At 46.4% G+C, this 19,274-nt stretch overlaps 1 protein-coding gene across 2 annotated transcripts in view; it reads right to left on the bottom strand.

The window, feature by feature from the left end:
* The window catches only part of XKR4 (XK related 4), a 430,931-nt gene extending 418,413 nt beyond the window's left edge, over positions 1-12,518 (bottom strand). For both annotated transcript variants that reach the window (XR_008420066.1, XM_019421324.2), the window contains exon 1: positions 11,293-12,518. Coding sequence is in view for 1 of the 2 variants with exons in the window: in XM_019421324.2 (XP_019276869.1) it covers positions 11,293-12,113 (821 nt within the window). In the remaining variant the exon portion in view is untranslated. The remainder of the gene's footprint in view (positions 1-11,292) is intronic.
* Between the last annotated feature and the right edge of the window lie 6,756 nt (positions 12,519-19,274).

The raw sequence follows: 19,274 nt of genomic DNA, 5'->3' as shown, positions 1-19,274 counted from the left end.
GTGAGAAAGCCCGTTAACACATCCGGATCAACCATATTTTCCGTTGATATCCAGCACAGATTAATCTTCCTTCACCATTTCAGCTGAAGGGGATTCCTCCCCTGTCTGCTTCTCAAACTTCAATGTGCATACTAATCCCCAGGGGATCCTGTTCAGCTATGGGTCGTGATTCACTAGGTGGGTCTAGGTGAGCCTGAGATTCTGCATCGCTGACACACTTCCAAGTGATGTGGCTGCACTGGCTCAAGATCCTACCTTGTATTGTAAGGCGATAGCTCCACTCTTAGCACAACATCACAGACAGATTTGGTGCTATGAACATGACTTGCCTCCTTCCCTAGGAGAGCATATTCTTTTTTAAAATGTCTTCCTTACGATGATTTCAAACAGATGTTTGTGGAATCCACGATCGAAAGGCTATCACTGTGGTCACTTATTTTTTATCGTTCTATTCTCAGCAACTGATTACAGCGACCAAGTGGTGATTTAGTCAATAGACTGCTAATGAATTTGCACGTATCAGTAGCAGTTGAGTGAGAACCTGTCATCCCAGCTCTGCGACCTCCCCTCATTGCCATCAGAACTAGACCTCCATGGGATGCCTGGGTGGCTCAGTCAGTTAAGCATCAGACTCTTGATTTCAGCTCAGGTCATGATCTCATGGGAGCCCAAGTCTTGAGGTCAAGCCCCATGTCAGCACGGAGCCGGCTTGGGATTCTCTCTCTCCTCCCTCTCTCTCTGCCTCTCCCCACCCCTCTCTCAAAACAAATAAATAAACATTAAAAAAAAAAAAAAAGAACTAGACGTCCAGTCCATACCCTTACTCTCAACATCTGACCAGGCAGAAATTGTATAATGAGAACATAAATGAAGCAAATTTCCCTTTAGTTTTTTGAAGCAGTTATATAGTTTGCCTTTGTGATGCCCTTGATTTCAGATTCTCACCTACCTTTACTATTAACAAGTTTGTTTCTGCACCTCACTTGGATTCCCAGGTTTCTCTTATGTTACCATGAGTGGTGATGTGCCTTGGCCACTGATTTCATACCTACTTCTGATTTGTGTTTTAGCCCAGGACTCTCGGGTCAAACACCTTCAGACTACAGACCCCACTGGTGCCCTCAATATCCAATTAACCTAAACGTGACTATTTTCACAACTGGAGTTTTGTCCCTTTGTTCCTAGAACAAACTCCTCTAATGGATCTTGTCTGGTCTGCCTAGTGAAGTGTTGCTTTAAGCTTTGCTGTGATGAGTTTTAAAATGGTTGTCAGTACTATTTTCCCACTCGCACTACCAGGGATCGAAATTTCAGCCTCTGATTTTGGAACAAAATTTTCCATTTTTGTTCATTTCTCTCGCGGCCAAATTTCTCTCAGGGCTCATAAATGCATGCCTGATCTTCAATACCCTCATCTCCTATGAGCAGATGAGAGAGTGGATGTCAATGATAGAGTCCAGGGTATTTGGTCATGCTTCCTTGACAGAAATTTCAGGTCTCCTCCTCTTACTCATTTGATTCCAGCCTTATTTATGCTTTCATTAGAATAGTGTTACATTACCTGCTGCTGTGTAGAACTCAATTTTTCCAACCCAACCATCACCAAATCAAGAAAAATCCTATAGGATATATCTGTGACTGCTACTCTTAATAGTAATATGTCCCCTGGAAATATGAGACCCTATGGGACGTACTTCCTAATTTAGAGTAGAATAATGGAGCCAAGTGCTGTAACTCTCTTTGGAGAGTCTTCTGAAACTGACCTACATTTACAAAAATAATTGGTATTAATTTTACTTTTGTAAAGCAGGAAATTAATTAATGAGCTGAAAAGGTACCAAAATAAAGAAACCTCTGCAAATCCTTTCCCCCGCTTTGCTAAAGAATCATTTATTTCTTCAGTGTTACCATTTCATTGATCCAGTGGCCGGGCCATAAACCAACGGTAGAAATAATGGAAGATCACTTTGTAACTGTTACAGCTACAGGGGCTACCTTTGTTTTGATTATTGGCTCTCTGTTACTGAAAAAAGACCTGAACTGTAAAGAATCCCCATATCTTTATTCACGACTGCCATCCGAAGTCCTACTGCTCTTTATATGGATGAAATCTCTCAGACTGGTGGTTCAGAAAGGTGACTTTGTCCGAGTGTACTTGGGAAGAAGCCAAATCAAAGTCATCCCAAGTCTTTTTAGACCCGTATTCACTGTAGATCCTATTTTTTCTATCTATGCATGATTTTCTGTTTGACTAATCCTCACCCGCCCCACACACTGCCCACTGCTCTGTTTATATAAAAGGATTCCCCTGGCAGGAAAACAGGGCATGTGCATAAATTAAACAAAAGAAGTAGAACTGATTCAAACAGCCTACTTATGAATCATGAAGAAGAAAAAATAGTTTGACACACTTCGGATCATTTTAAAATAGATGCTTAAAATTTTTTTTTAAAAATTAAATATCTGAAATGTTGTCGTGGGGTTGAAAATTGTTCAGCTTCATGACAGAGAGCTAACATCCTAGAGATCCAGGCAATTCCTATCCAAGAAAGGTTAATGCATTGCTCTCTGAGTGACAGACCCCTATTCTTTAATGAGGACAGGCCTGGATACAGTGTCTTTGTTTAGAGTTTAAATTCAATTTCTACCATATTAAATCAGGGACAGTGTAACCCAGGACAGGCTTTTAATTTCAAAGCCCACCTAGCTCTGACAACAGCCTTCTCGTTGACATAACGTATAGTTCTTTATAAGCCAGTGAAGCATTGTTTTTATTTGCTAATCATAGCACCCCAACTGTGCCTACCTCACTACATGAAATGGAAACGGTAATTTTGGCTTCCCAGGTCTATATGATAGATACCTTAGGTTTAGTGATATGGGAACACTTCCCACATCAGCGTCAAATACTTAGATATGGGTTTTTATGAATATGGTGTTATTTGATTGTAAGTAAAATTCAGAAATGACACAAAGTAAGTTACATTACACGAACACGCTTAAGATTCTGTCTGCATGTATGGATCATACCAGTTCCTAGATGTTAGACGCTCATATCGTCAACTCTGGAAAGTCCCTTGTAGGTAACCAGAGAAACGCCATTAATGATGATGTCCTTGGAAGAACACATACAGACTTTGTGGTGCTTACTCTGGGGACGGGGTAAACAGGAAGAATTTATAGTAAAAGCAAGAATTTTGGACCTGGAAAGGAACCTTGAATATTATTTTTTGACCGATCACATCATACAGATAGAAAATTAAGGCTTGGGAGGAGGAAACCAAATGAAGATTTAAACTTTGCGGGGACCCAGGAAGATGCCCTCTGCCATCATGCTGACACACGTAGCCCAGAGCACTGAGGTGACCTGCCTGGGGTCTGGGCTATCAAGCAGCCAGTTCATCCCTTCTGACTCCTCACCTAGTCCACTGCCCCCAAAGGAGCTGCCTCTGGAAAGAAGATCCGTCACCGATATTCTACTGGGACCCATCATCTTAGGGTTGGAAAGGAAGTAATGCTGTCCTTCAGATCACTGCCTCTAGAAAACCTCTGGACTGATTTATTTCCACTTGAACCCTTCTTTAGTTTCCTTGGCAACCAGTAATCTATATTAGTTCTGTGGATATACTAGACGTGAAATTACTGGTTTACGGTGGTAAGAAGTATGACAGACACGGGAGTGGCACGAGTAAGAGCAGAAGCTACAAACCTTCTTTGCATAGACAAATAGAAGCACCAGAAAGAGCAAAATCATTCCATACATAAATATACCCTCAGGCAGTCAAGTGTAGGGAAGGAGAAAGTGAAAAAGTTTTATCCCAAAGCTTTCCCAGGCTGCCTTTTCCATCAGCAAGCACAGAAATGCCAAGCTGGGCTTCTGGATGCATCTTTCTCTGAGCAGAACTAGCACTTTATGGGATTTATCCCCACTTCCTTAATGCTGGCGATCTGAAAAAAAAAAAAAAAAAAGAGCTGGGGCAAGGAGGGATATCGTTTCTAGATAACAACACCCCTTCTGATTCGCTGCACCCTTAGAAACTCAAGAAGCAAACAGCCCCCTTCTCATAGAGAAGAAAGAATAATGCCTGGGCTTCATTCACAGGTCAGTAAATAGTCACTGAGCATGGAACCTCCACAACCATTGGAGTAACTTCCCAAGGACGGGCCCGTGGTCTTCCTTCCTGACCGGCCATGCCACCAATTACCAGTGACACCGGCATATAGCCGGAAGGAAGTCACTCGGTGGTGGTCAGAATTGTGCAATGCCATTCAACAGGATTTGTTCTTCCCTGACATCCTTCAACACATTACAACTATTTTATAAGATTACACCTGACAAGCACTTTCTCATGACTGGTAGCACACTGCACCTTGTGTCTGATAACACCCAAGACTGAGACTTCTAATTCTAATTCCTGATCTTGCTTCCATGGGCCTAGTTAGGGTGTCATTTAAAATTCTATAGCAAGTCAAGCAATGTGCTAATTGGATTAGCCAGTGAGTTCATACAAAGGGGAATCATTCTGTACCGGTTACCCAGTGATTGGTGTTATTTAATATCACAGGTAGACGATTTCGCTCAAGCTGTAAAGTAGAGAACACGTTTAACAGCAAGATGTGTACTTGGATACGCAAACATTAAAGAATTTTTTGCAAGTGACTGAGCAAAGACCCTCAAAGCTACTGAGCCAAGGAGTTGCGGATACTGTTCAAAAATGATAGCATCCACTTGTATAGATACTTTTAACTACGCTATGCAGGAAGTCGGCAAATTCCATCAGAATGTAATAACCATAAAATCCGTTTTCACCCTTATAAGTAAACAGTATATGGTTCAAGTGAGTGGGAAAAAAAATACAATTTTTGCACTAGTTATTGCAAAGATACTGAAATAAGTATTTCTATCACGTAGATTTATGCATAAATTATTCCAACACATAGAGAAGCCACAGTAAATGCACAGAGGACTGTCTGGTTGTGTGTGGATTTATATCTGTTAGGTAACTCAGAGATTTAAATAGCAAGGCCAGCACTCAAGGATGTTACAGAGACTTGTGGTGCTCTAGGGAAGATAGCGGGTCCATAAACCAATGAACAGATCTCAAAGTAACATAACTGCAGTGTTCCAAGCAAACTCCTGCTTCTTCCATCCACGAGAAAGCAAAGATCAGTCTACTATGTTTGGAGCAGCATGTAATTGATGATGGAAACTCTCATGAAATCTCAGGGCTGGAGGATGATCTTTTAGTTCAACCCTCTGCATGATACTTAAAAGTTTTTTCTGCTACAACTCTGTGTCCATTTTTCTAAATGATGCTTAGACACTCCAATGTTGGGGAACTCGCTGCTGATAAGGAATCATACTTGATCTCTGGATGCCTTTGACTAGCTAAAAACTGCTTCCTTACATTGACTCAAAATCTGTCCATCTTACCCCAGAGGGCCCACACCCAAGTCCAGTGCCTGGCCCTCATTACAACCCTTCAGTACTTAACCAGGGAGCTCTTAACTTCTCAGCCTTCTCTTCTACCTAAGGACCCTCAATCTCATCAATGATTTTCTCATGTGGCCTTTTTTCCCCTCCCACATCAGTACCGAATTCTAACCTAGAATCGGTGCAGAACTATATGACCTGGACAGAAAACACACTTAACATTCTCTGTCTCAATTTCCACATTTGCAAAATGAAAGGGCTACCTCAGAGATTACTCTGAGGATCAAAGCCCTCAGAAAATTGAAAAAGCGTTACAAAAACAGAAAGAACAAGTTTCCAAGGACAAGGAAACCTAAATTCGAATAACACGAAGACCACCATATCCTAAGGAAAATGTCTTCCAAAGGTAGCCAGAAATAAACTTTTGCCAAGAGTTTACTTTAGCATAGGGGCACCTGGGTGGCTCAGTCAGTTAAGTAGTGGACTTCAGCTCTGGTCATGATCTCACGGTTTGTGAGTTCAAGCCCGCATCGGGCTCTGTGCTGACAGCTGGGAGCCTGGAGCCTGCTTTGGATTCTGTGTCTCCCTCTCTCTCTCTCTGCCTCTCCCCTGCTCCCACTCTCTCTCTCGGTCTCTCTCTCAAAACTTAATAAACATTAAAAAAATTTTTTTAAAAAAGAGTTTACTTTGGCATAAATCCAGGAACAATTTCAACCGATCTGTTTTTCTGAAAAAGCACTCCCCAACTTGTTGAGCCTATTTAGGCACTCCGATTACATCCAAACTTGATCCTTTTAAAATCAACGAATTTTAACAAATGAAAAAGACATGACTGAATCCAAAAGGATCTGATGATGTATCCTCTGAAACTGAACTACGCACCATTCCTTTGGCTAAAACAATGTTTTAACGCTTTTGTAACAATCCCTCCCCTCCCTGGCTCTTATAATCCAGGTTTCCTCCATGCTTTCAGAATAAAATCTAAATCCCCTTCATTGTCTACCCAAGGAATTCTCCTTCCTCCTCTCTAGCTACTATCCCTCATTCACTCTCTATTCAAAGGACACACTTAACCTGCCTTGTTCTCTCTTCCCCGCCCCACCCCTACCCCCATGCCTTTACACAAAGTCATAGCCAAGGCTCTGCAGCCATTGCCCCGCTTTTTTCAGACAGCAGATTTTCTCCTCATTCAAACCTTTGCTCAAACGTCCCCTCCTCCGGAGTCTCATCGGAATCACCAAGATGGTTTGAGGTTCCTGTTTCTTTCCTAGTACTTATTTCCTTGTATTGAAATTGTTTGTTTGTTTTTCTGTCTTCCTCGCCAGACAATGGAATCCTTAAAAGATGATGTGTATTTTATTCATTTGGGGGTAATTAGTAACTAGAACAGTGCCTTGCATAGAGTAAGTCCTCACTATATGCAGAATGAATAAGTTAATTAATATGCAGTAGAGGGAAACACAAATATACAGAAAAGTAACCATTCAATGAACTGAGGAAAGGGCATCAATCTTGCCTGACCTATATCAGAATTCAGAACTAACTCCAAATCGATAAAGTACTTTTTCAGTGGTCGGAGGTGTAACCTGTATGCTATTTCCCTACCCATTCTTGATTGCTAGAACCTCTTTTATCATTTGCAAGGCACTTTCCACGCATTCACCTGCATCGCGCCGTTTAATCATTAATGCCACTGCAAGACCCTGTTACCCAACTGGGATTTAATGCGGCAAGCTCAGCATGAGGAGCACTGGACTTAGAGTCAGACAAGCTGAGCCCCAGGCCCTATTCGGCGGGTTGACTCCTGGTGTGTTATTGGACACATTTCTTACCCCGTCTAAACCGCAGCTCCCTCTCCCACTTTGCCATCCTTAGTGAAGGTCAAGTGTCATTGTTATACAATGTTGTCATTATTATCCAAGCTGGCATTTGGAGGCACCCAAACTGATCCAGAAAGAGCACAGACTTTGGGTATCGTGGGCCAGGCTTTGACTCCTAGCTATGTCACATAATAGCTGGGGAATTCTCTGAGCCACTTTTCTCATATTATAGAGATACTAATGATTTTTTCTCTTAGGTTCTTGTAAAGCGTAGTTGAGATAAAGAATATAAAAACATTTGTAAATTTTTCAAGTGCTATATGACATTATTATTATTCATGGTTGGCCAGATTTAAGAACAACTTAGAACAGCATTGCTCAAAGTTCCCTGTGTGCCACAAGAGTGCTTAATAAGTATACCTTTGCAAAGTTATCAGTAACTACACATCAGCTTTTTTTTTTTTTTTTTTTTTTGCATATCAGCTTATTAAAGGCTCTGAGAAGTCCTGCTGTAGAGAGATCTGTTTAATTCCATTCAAGCTGCCCTTTTCCAATTGCCCTTTTCCAATTTATTTGAATATGGAACACATGCCGTACCTTGTGGAATAGCAAGCATGAGAAGAGGAGAAATGTTCTTTCACCAGGTCGTCACCACATGACTCTCATGATAGACATTCGGAAACAAAAACCAAAATAGTCAAAGACTAAAAACACTCCCCGTTCGACCATCTACTCACTTATTGTATGCAATATGCCTGCTTGCTAGAAGACAACCAAAAAAGTATATGCACGCATACACGGGAAAAACCAAGTTAGACTTTTGAGAGGAAGTCATAAATTCTGAAGGAAGGAGGCATCCAGATACAATTGATTATGGGTGCGAAGACTTAAAAACTGTTCCAGCTGGGCATTTGTGATTCCCACTGGCTAGACTGCACTCTTAGTAACTTCTGGACTCGTATGAAATGAACAAGAAAAAAAATACTTGTTCATCTGCACACACATTTCCTTTAAAGTCGTGATTGCTCTTTTCACATGGTAGCAAAAGCTCACTTCGTTATTTCAAATGGCTCTTTCTCAGAATCAACTCTTGTGACTTTAAAAGCCGCCATTAATTTCCCATTAGTAAACTTTAATTAAAATGAATATGTATCATTGCTTTCAGCAGTTGCATTTGTAATAAATGTATAAATACATTCAAATCTTGCCCAAAATGTTTCAGATAGCTATTTCTGAACAAGCAAACACTTTGATGTTATTTCAAAGGACTGTATCTACAGAAAGCTTTTAGAACCTTGCCCTTACCTAAAATAACTAAAATTTCATGGAAATACAAGGGACAGTTACCAACCTAGCTAAAATCTATTTTATTGATCTCAGAAAGTAGCATGTTAAAACATGAATGATGGCCCCTGAGCTTTGAACCATTCAGTACCTCGGTGTTTCTGCAACATTTGTGCATAATGCATTGAAAAGAAAAGCTAGAAGAAGCAGAGGGGTGTTCCTAATTTAAAGAATCCTAATGGTCTAAGATAATGATCTAATACAACAATCTGTGATGAACTGCCTTTCACCAGCTTATTATCAAAGATGGACCTACTGCCCAAAGTTGCATTCCAATACTCTACACTCGGAGAAGCTGAAACAATTTAGAAGGCATCTGAGTGTTAAACTCCATGAATTTTCCGATCCCTTTCCAGTTTCCTACATTAGGGTAAAGTTTGTTTAAACATACTTTATAAGGAGAAAACGAGGTTGAGTCTTAGACCATACTTCCATCAAGTTACCCCACTGCCCCCCGAATATCGTAACTAGAATCCAAGAACAGGTGGATTAGATCATTCAGACTTCCATGTTAAACACAATATTCTGAAAATGTGGGCAAATATCTGAAAATATTTGCAACAATACTTCCTCCCAGGGAACCAGGCAGTAGCAGAAAAAACCTCAAAACCCTGTAGAAATACTTAACAAAAGGAGTCTTGTGTAACCACAGTTTCTCTAAGAGTTGGGTGGGTCACTGCGTTTTTCAGACAGCCTGTGACTTTCCTTGTGCATTTGACCTTACCCTTCTTTCCCTCCGCCTCCTAGATCAGCTTTTCTGTATGGCCAGTTGACCCAGTGGCTGTGGTCTCACTGAGATGTATGTGGGCCCTTTTCTTTTCCTAATTATTTCTCACTTTCTGCATTTTATCTCCTGAGATAACTAAATGTCAATGTTCAACTGGGAAAATGTTTGGTTTCGACAGTCTAGTAAACATAATGATAATGAAAATTATTTTTCAGGTCACAGAATTTGATAATATATTTTTCATAAACTATCAATCTGGAGGAAGCATGGGCAGTTCTTCAGCTAATAAGAGAAGTGGCTGCATTATTTACATACATCTAGACATTTCAAAGGTGATTGAAAAGTAAGTGATTTCCAAATCCGGCACAAAGTTTGCAAAAGTCACCAAATGGAATGGTAAGCGTGTAAGCTTCATTTTCCACATTATCAGATGGAAACTACTAATCATAGGCACCTCACCACTAAACAATTTCAGTGATCAATGTGAACATTTGAGTTCTTCATCAAATCTGAATGGCTTCATATAATGATGGCTGCATATAAGGCTTCATAATGGTCATTCATGGAACATACAGCTATCACATTTAACTGACATTTCAAAGTCCTTTGAGTCCAAACTATGGAGCTTTCCAACACCGACGGGTCTGACTGCCTCTCATATACCACTTTTCCAGAAAGTATCCGTTTGGAAAAAAAAAAAAAAAAGTTTCGCAATTTGAAAGTTTGCCGTCTATGGCAATGTTCATCCTGCTTCACAAAGCAACGACAGTCCCAGGAAAGGTTGCAAAATAACCACCCTTGCTCTTCTCCACGAAAACACTATCGTTCGCCGCAAAGAAAACAAGTGTTTCGTCCCATTCGACAAATTCTCTGAGCTGTTTCCACATGGGAAACATGTCCTCGGCACACTTAATGATTTATAAAGCCTTTATCACAAAGATAACTACAAATGAAACGGAAAAGGACACTGGCATACCAGCACGTAAGCCCCACGTTGGTGCACTTACTAGGAAGTTTCCTCATTTTACTTACACTGCATACTTCTGAGCACTCTGTTTCATGATATTCCTAAATCTAGGCAGTGACCGCTCAAATGACGGCTCCCTCTGCCCAGAGAGTTTAGCTTTGTATTCCAGTGTCTAAGTGGAAGTGATATCTGTGTAAAAAGACTTGGTACATCAGATGACAAGTAGCAGAGCGACCAATGAAGATGCCAAGTCCGATTAAAGTTTACAAGACGCGCCACCCCTTTTCTAAGGTTTCTTAGTTATGTGAGAAATCAGAATGTGGGGTTATTGCAAGCTAAGCAGAAAAGACATCATAAAAGTGAACCTACTCGTGGTTGGAGATAGATACAAATATAGATTATAGATCTAGATATAGGTGTCGGTATTCTCCAAAAAAGGACAAGCCGTCTGCCCACTAAGCTTTTTACTTGGAGCACAGTACTTCTCCTACCAGTGAGCATTCCAATGTGGGTACTTCTGAGCAGTAAGAATTGCCATATAACTAGAATTAGCAACAGGGAACAAAAGAAGCCATTCAAATGGCAATATACCCCGCAAATTCAACATAATAAAAAAGGATTTTTAGAAGATGTGACAGGAATCCTCTCCCGGCCACTGAAACAGTATCACTAAAAATGGGGAGGGGGTAGCATATAAACAGAGAGAAGCTGGTGAAGCAGCGTGGGGACACAGAGGGGAGGGATGGGTTGATCAAAACCACTTTGCTGCCTGTCTCTTGCTTCTCACTTCCCTCCCACCTTAGGTTGTGATCACAAATCTTAAAAATGCAAAACCCGGTATAAGAAAAAGAAAAAGAAAAAAAAACCCACACACTGAAAGAGTGTGACTAGGGTTACTACCTCAGCAACCCTGAAGGATTTTCGTGCAAAAGCAAAGCAGTGAGGCTGTTATGTGGTTAGCAATAGCAGTTCTCCCCCGTCCCCACCCCTGATACGGTACCTCCAGATCTGCCCGAGCTGCAAGATGTGGATCAGTGACTGCAGGAGCCAGATGCAGAAGGAGCAGGACGCAGACCTGTGTTTGCCGCTGGCCCGGGTGGCCCCGCTACTGTTGCTGCCGCTGTTGGCGGCGGCGATGTTGCTCTTGCTGGCGTTGGACGCTTGCCTTTGCGGCGTGGAAGGACGAGCCTCGCCTTCCGCGGCTGCAGACCCACTGCTGGCCACAGTCTTGCAATCGGCTCCAGGCTGCGGGCAGCTGGAGGCGGCTGCGGTCGTGGCGCTGTCCTCGGTGCTGAAATCGTGCACGAACCAGCGGAAGCTGAACACTTGCACCGAGAGCGAGCCGAGCACCACGAAGAAGAGCGTGAGCCCGAACCACCAGCGCTGGCCGCGCAAGTAGTAGTCCACGGCGAGCCAGATGTCCGTGCCCACGTCCGCGAAGTACACGGCCACGGCGGCCAGGATCCAGAGGCAGTCCCACAGCGAGTAGCGCCGCTGCTCCCTGCCCAGGCGCAGGCACAGCGCCGCCGAGCCCGCCCCGCTGCCGCCCGGGCCGCCAACGCCGCCGCCCGGGCCGCCCAAGCCCCCGGAGCCGCCGCCCGAGCCGCCGCTCCCGGCACAGCAGCAGCAGCAGCGCGAGCAGCCGCCGCCGTCCGGGCAGCAGCCGCCCCCGGCCGCCTCCTCGTCCTCGGCTCCCGACCCCGACGGCAAGCCCGGAGCCAATCCCTGCACCGAGCCCGAGTGGTCCGAGTTCTGCAGCGGGGTGAACGCCACGTCGCTGCTCTTCTTCATTTTCAGCCTCCCGTCTGACTTAGCGGCCATGATGCCTCCAAACCGGAGGAGAGCCCTCCTTTATCTGACACCTTTCCCCGCTGTCTCCTCCTCCCGCCACCTCCTCGCCTCGCCCCGGCTTCCCTCCCTGGCGGCGCGGCTCCCCCTCCTCCTGCTCCTGCGCCGGCTCGCCCGCCGCCGCCCGCCGCCCGCCGGGCTGGGCGCTGGGCCGGGCTAGCGGCGCGCCTGGGGCCGGCAGGAGCGCCGCCTGGCTGCCTGCGCGGAGCCAAGCTGCTCGCGGCGCCCCGCGCGCGCCCCTGCCAGCCGCCCGCGCTCCTCGCCGTCCCGGCCCCGCGGCTGCCGCCCGAGCCGCCGCCGCCGCCAGCAGCAGGAGCAGCAGCGGCCGCCGCGGCGCTCCTCGGACCTGCACATTCCTCTCCTCCCCTCGCGCGCGCTCCCTCCTCCCGCTTCCTCTCCTCCACCAGCTGACTCCGAGGGAGAGGATGACCTCATCCCTTCTCTTCCAGCTGCCGCCGCTCCCACCCCGGCTCGGGAGGGGCGAGGGAGGAGGAGGGCCCCGGAGGAGGGGCCGGGCCCGAGACTCGCGGCTGCGGTGGGGGTGGGCGGCCGGCCGGTCCCGGGGGCCGGGGGCAGCAGCCGAGAGGTCGACGAGGGACGGTCGAGGGCCCCCAGCTCACAGGATTTCGGGGGAACGCTGGGTGGATTTGAACGACACAGGGGGAGGGGCAGGAGGGCGCCGAGAGGAGGGGTCTCGGCGTCCAGCCCTCGCGGAGGTCGAGGAAGAGCCGGCAGGGGCGGGCGGGGCGGCGGCGGGGGCTCAGGGGGCGCAGGCCTCTTTGTATGCCGCTCTGATCTGCGGGTACCTGGACCAGGGCTGGGTGTGCAGCTGGGGCTGGCGACGGTTTGGGAGACGGGGTTTAACTCGGACACGAGGGCCCCGAATGCTGGCAGCGGCGGTGGGTGTGCCCGGCCTCGGGAGAGCTGAGAAGGGAGAGGGCGTGCGGGGCCCGCAGAGGCGCGGAGCGCAGCGCAGAACCGCCGGCCTGGAGTGCCGCGGCGAGGGGGCGGGTCCGCGGGGAGCCCCAGCCGGCGCCCTCGGGGGAGGGTGCGGGCCGGGCCTCTCCGGTGGACCCCGGCGCCAGGAGCCGGGAGGTGGGGAGGTGGCCCAGGCCCCCTCTGCGACCCAAGCCCACGTCGCCCGGCCAGCACGCCCCACGCGCTCTCCGCCGCCGGGCAGCAGCCGAGCCAGGGGGAGCGGCGGGCCTGGCGGCTGCCCTCCACCCACTCCTCCCTCGGGAGGGAAGCGCAGCACCCCTGGCGGCGGCTCCCGGCGCCGCGGGGAAGCGGGGCGGGGCCGGCAACCCCGGGAAACTGTGGCCCCGCCGGCAGGTAGGCAGCGGCGGAGCCGCGAGCGGGCGCCACCTCCCCTACTCCAAAAGGAGAATTACCTTCTCTTAAAGCTGTAGGAGTTACGGACTTGAGGTGTGGTCCCCCAACTCCAGAAATGACTCGAGTGAATCAAATCTGTCATGGGAGTGGTTCGCCAAATGAGAAACGACGAGAATATAGGATATTTGGGGGCTTGAAAAAAAAAAAAAAAAGATTCTTAAAACCCAACACACGTAGGATCCTCATTTTGTTTTTAAAGCCAGAAAACTTAGTCTGATTTGTCTCGCTTAACTTTTGCAGTGTAAGTGACAGAGAGTGTAATTCTTTAATTACACTGTGACTCACATGTTTTAAGACCAGAGGGAAGTGAGGCAACACGTGTTACACTGCCATTAAGAGCTGCCACTTGTGGTCTTCTAAGTCTGGAGGCAAAACATAGCACCCTCCTCTCCTTCCCCGTTGTAGACACCAGGCTCCATTTGAACTAGTGTGTGCGCCATTCTTAATTAGTAGCATCATGAAGTAGAAATGCAGGGGAAAAAATTCTCTGCGCGTAGAAATAGCCACGCCGGGGGCGCCTGGGTGGCTCAGTCGGTTGGGCGTCCGACTTCAGCTCAGGTCACGATCTCGCGGTCCGTGAGTTCGAGCCCCGCGTCAGGCTCTGGGCTGATGGCTCGGAGCCTGGAGCCTGTTTCCGATTCTGTGTCTTCCTCTCTCTGCCCCTCCCCCATTCATGCTCTGTCTCTCTCGGTCCCAAAGATAAATAAACGTTAAAAAAAAAAAATTAAAAAAAAAAAAAAAGAAATAGCCACGCCGGACATCTGGTGGTGCTAGGGCTCATCGGCTGTTTTAGCACCAACCTGGACAAAGTGGAATTCGCCCCAGCCCTGGATGCGGCCTCCTTTATTCTTACAGGTGGCGGCCCTGGGCGCCGCCTTACTTGGCCTTTCCTGACTGTGTGGCAGGAGCCTGTAGGGCCACAGAGCCCCTGTCCCTTACATGGCATGTACAAATCCATTATGTCTAGCAAAAGTCATGGCCAAGTGGTGAATAAAGGTCAATGCAGTATCACGGAGCCAGACAGAACGCCAGGCAAAGGGCGTATTTTTAAATCTAACTTTCAACTCGGATCCTCCTGGAGCGAGAAAATCCTTTTTAGAATAACACTCTGGTGCTATTTCCCCAAGGTCCAAATCTAAGATTCCATCTCCAGGGCACTACAGCTCATCTTACTGTGTGCCAAACCACTGGGGAGAGGTATGATCTCTTAGGTGACCGGGTCCTAAGGGATGGAGTGTATTCTAGGTCAAATGCAGTGCCTTAACATTGTTCCAGGGAAAAGACCCTGCAGAGCATCTGAGCTTCTAAAGGCCTGGAGCTGACTGAAGGTTCCTTTAGAGCAGGGATGTTTCTTACTCGGTTGTATCCTGTGCACCTAGCACAGCACCTGCACAGACTATTTGCTCCGAAAATTACAGCTGAATGAATGCATGAGTTTATAGAAAGAACATTCCATAACTACATTCTGTACTCACTATGTTCCCATGGCAACATAGGAATTATGAGACTTACCCTGTTAGGTTCTAAGAAGGAAATAACTAGTGATGGTTTCCTTAATAATACATTTGCTCGAAACTGTCTAGACCCTTTCGGAAGTTTCTGTCTGGACCATCTCTGGAAATGTTAGTGGAAGTTGGTGGAAGGAGTGTACAAGTAGGTGATCGGAAGACGAACATTCCGTCCCATCCTGGTTCTGCTGCTTACTGGCCCCAGGGTCTGGGCAAATTGCTTAATACACAGGATTAAGAGGAGGATTAGATGAGATAATGCATATTACTGGGCTTTGTATACAATATTGTTCCCGAGAGTCTCTAATCCCATAAGTCTATTATTCACGTCTCAGGATGCGGATTTTAATATCACCTGCTCTATCATAATCGTGGCACTTGTCAAGACTGACGGACATAATGGTGAAGCGCTCAGGGTTTAGACTCAGACAGAGGCGCCCTTGGGCATGTTATTTAACCTCTCTGGCTCTCATGTTTATCACTCGTAAAATAGGGATGATAATAGTCTCTAGTATCCAATGTTGTCACCAGGAATAAATTAAATGATACATGTAAACTAACACCACATCCAGTGTCCGGAACATTCAGACACTAAATACACAACATTCTGTTAATATTCTTCATGTTTCTTCCACCCCCTCATGTTTTCCTTTTTTTTTTTTCCTTTTAATGTTTATTTATCTTTGAGAGAGAGACAGAGACAGAGACAGAGCATGAGCAGGGAAGGGGCAGAGAGAAAGGGAGACACAGAATCCGAAGCAGGCTCCAGGCTCTGAGCTGTCAGCACAGAGCCCGACGCGGGGCTCGAACTCACAAAACCATGAAATCATGACCTGAGCATAAGTCAGACACTCAACTGACTGAGCCACCCAGGGGCCCCTTCCACTCCCTCATGTTTCCTGGCTTAACTCTAAAATTTAATGTTCAGCTTGTCAACTCTCCCTAAAATCAGATTTCCTCAAAATACTGTCCTTGGACCAACTGCATCAGAATCCATTGGTTTTTGGTGCAGGTTCCTGGCCTGTCTGTACTATAATCTCTCCTTCAATGATCTGATCTTCTACTGTATCTCAGAAGTTCACCTCCACTGTAATCTAAACCGTGACATTACTCAACGGCAGGCATCCCGCCGCGGCTACTCCCTCCCAAATGGTTCACCCATTCCCTCAAGTACCCTTGGATTCCTTTCTGCTTCATTCTCATGCCCTTTAACCCGATCTTGCCCTCACTTTTCTCCTTACGTAGCAGAACTTCCATAGTCAGCCATCATCAGCTCTTTCTCAAACACGTCCTCATCCCTGTTGTCCCTCCCACTCGACAAAACACCGAGCCTGTCCAAACCCTCTCTCCACCAACTGGAAGCCTAGGTCCCTCCAAGCAGCTGCAGTCAGAGGAAGGGTGCAGCCAGGCTGACTGAGCTCCTTTTTGGTCACAAAAAGCCTGCAGGGACCCCCCAGTCCTGCTCAGCCTCACACTGTGCCTTACTTGTCCCTTTTCTTTTCTACTCTTCTAAAACATTATTTCCTTTTTTTTTTTAACTTTCCCTTCTCCAACTTTACCTCCTTCCTCATCCTTAATCTCAGCTGATGCTTCCCATTTAACTGAGAAAAACGAAGCAATCAGAACAGAACCCACAAAACTCTCAGTACCTCCCAGCCTACCTACCGGCATTGGTACCAACATACTCAGCCTCCTGCCTGCACAAGGAGACCCCGCTTTCTCACCCTTCTCAATGCTCAAGAGCACAGCTCAAGGATAATTTCAACAATCATTGGTTCTCCCTCTGCTGGGTCATTCCAGTTGGCACACAAGCATGCTCTCATGTATCCACGAGTTAGAAAACAAAGCAACCACCCCCCAAAAAAAACAAAATGCAAAACATACACCCCCAATTTTTTAATTCCAGTACCCTTTTAGGTACCACTAAATCTCCCCAAAACCTTTCACACAGAGTTCCTCTAGAGTTACCTAACCTGGCAGTCTTCAGTTCCTCTTCTCCTAACCTCTGGCACACTCTCAGATGAACCCAGGACAGCTCCAGAGAAACTGTTCTCACCAAGTGCACCCCATCTCTCTCTCTACTTTATTAAACATCCCACTTCTTATCTCACTCGGACCTTTCGGCAGCCTTGACCTAGTTGACCACTCCCTCCCTGCTCACTGAAATATATTATTCACTAGGCTTTCACTGTACCACACACTCTTGGTTTTTTCTTTCTCAAAGCCTGCCTCTCTGCTAATTCTGGGTCCTTTGCTAATTCTTTCTCATTTCCTCTATCTTTAAATAGGCTCAGTCCTCAAATCTTTCTCTGTGTACTCTTGCTCCCTCGATAATTTCACGAAATCTTATGTTTTAAAATACCATCTATATGGTGATGACTCCCCTATTTATTTCTCCAGGCTGGATATGCCCTGGACCCCAGAATACATCAAACAGCTTTCTCAACGTCTGTACTTGGATGCCTAATGGACATCTCAAATTTAAATAGTCTGAAATTGCACTTCGAGTCCTCCCACACCCCTCAAAATCTGTTCCTCCTTCCTTATTTCAGTTAATGGAAACTCTTTCCTTTTGTTTCTCAAACCAAAGAATTGTAGAGTCATTCTTGGCCACTTCCTTCTCTTAGACCCTATATCTAATCCGCCAGAAAATACTGTTGGCTCCGCATTCAAAATCTATTTTTATTTGACCATTCCTTGCCATCTTCCCTGACGCCACTTTGATTAGATTCACAGCTATCTCCCTCCTGGATTCCCGTCTCCCTCCTGGTCTTTCTGTGTCCTCCCTTGCTTCCCCTACGGTCAACATGGCAGTCAGAGGGATCCTTCAGATGAGCACGCCGGGTCATGCTATTCATTGATTCACATCAGTGTCGGCTACATAACTTGTGGGGCCCAGTACAGAATGATAATGCAGGACCCTGGTCAGGGGCAAGGAAGCCAGGCTCCTTCCCCGTGAACCTCTGCTTCAACCCATAATGGATAAACAATCCTTAAGAGATTGCAGCCTTCACACTGGGACATGCTGAATACCTGTATCCTCAGTGGGCAAGAGACCCCTGCTGAAGGCTCCTAAAGCCGCCAGCCCGAGAAGGGGAGGGCTACCACCGTGCCTCGCCCTGAAATGCCGTGGAGCATACACCTGACGGCAACACTCCTCGCTTCATACCCGGGGCTCCACTAAAGGTGGGGGATAGCAATGGTACTGGGACACAGGTGAAAGTGTGGAGTGGGAGGTCAGGCAGGGCTAGAGCACCAGGAGGGGGTGAGTGGGTGGCAGAGAATCCATCCTAGGGAAGCAGGGAGGCCACTTGTGAGCTGAGGTTCCAAGTCTTTGGCACATGCTTCATTATCGGATCGGAATTCACTTACGAAACACAGATTCAAAGAACAAAAGGTGGCAAATGCAACGCATTAAGGTGCCCTTCTAAGCATGGAGCCCTGTGCACCTGCACTGGTCACACACTCACGAAGTCAGCCCTGACTCGTATTTGTCCAACATCTTCCCGTCTTTCACCGTATAAAAAGAAACATTTTCATATTGGCATGCAAAGCCCTACATAATCTGACTCCCGGGCGGCCAGTTTCCTTCTGACCCTACTCATCCATTCCCTCCCTCCACTCCATCTACACAGTTCTCCTTATGATGATACCTCAGATACACTTGTAAGGCCACTTCCCAGATTCTTTGCCTATGCTGTCCGTTCTTTCCGGGATGCTTTTCTCCAAGTATCCATAAGGTTTGTTTCATTTTCTTTAAATCTGCGCTTCAAATCCTCATTCATGAGACCCTTCGCCACCAGTTCGGGCAACCTCATTTTTTATACAAGTCCTCTCTTCATTGTACTTACACACTTAGTCCCTTCATCTAGGCCAAGAGAAAGAGGCCTCACTCTTTGCCTGTCTACTTAAGGTTCCACCTTGTTCTATGGGAGGTAGCGTGGGGCACGGGATGACCTCCCATTCTGCAGAGAGCCCACACACTTACCAGTAGGTACTGAGCTTATCCTATAGGTTCCAATGTAGAAGCTCTATCAGAATAGGCATTAATGTTAACATTTGCCCCAAAGATTCATATTAGGTGGCGGCGGAAAGCAGATTTTGTTTGGGTCTTTGTTAGTATGTTTCTATTTTTTAAAGGTCTCTTTATTTATTTTCAGAGAGAGAGAGAGAAAGAGAGAGAATCCCAAGCAAGGCACAGAGCCTGACATGGAGATCTGTCTCACAAATTGTG

The sequence above is a fragment of the Panthera pardus genome, unplaced genomic scaffold (assembly GCF_024362965.1).
Source record: "Panthera pardus isolate Hobbes unplaced genomic scaffold, ASM2436296v1 HiC_scaffold_7, whole genome shotgun sequence".
NCBI lineage: Eukaryota > Metazoa > Chordata > Mammalia > Carnivora > Felidae > Panthera > Panthera pardus.
This window is presented reverse-complemented; position numbering and strand designations above follow the sequence as displayed.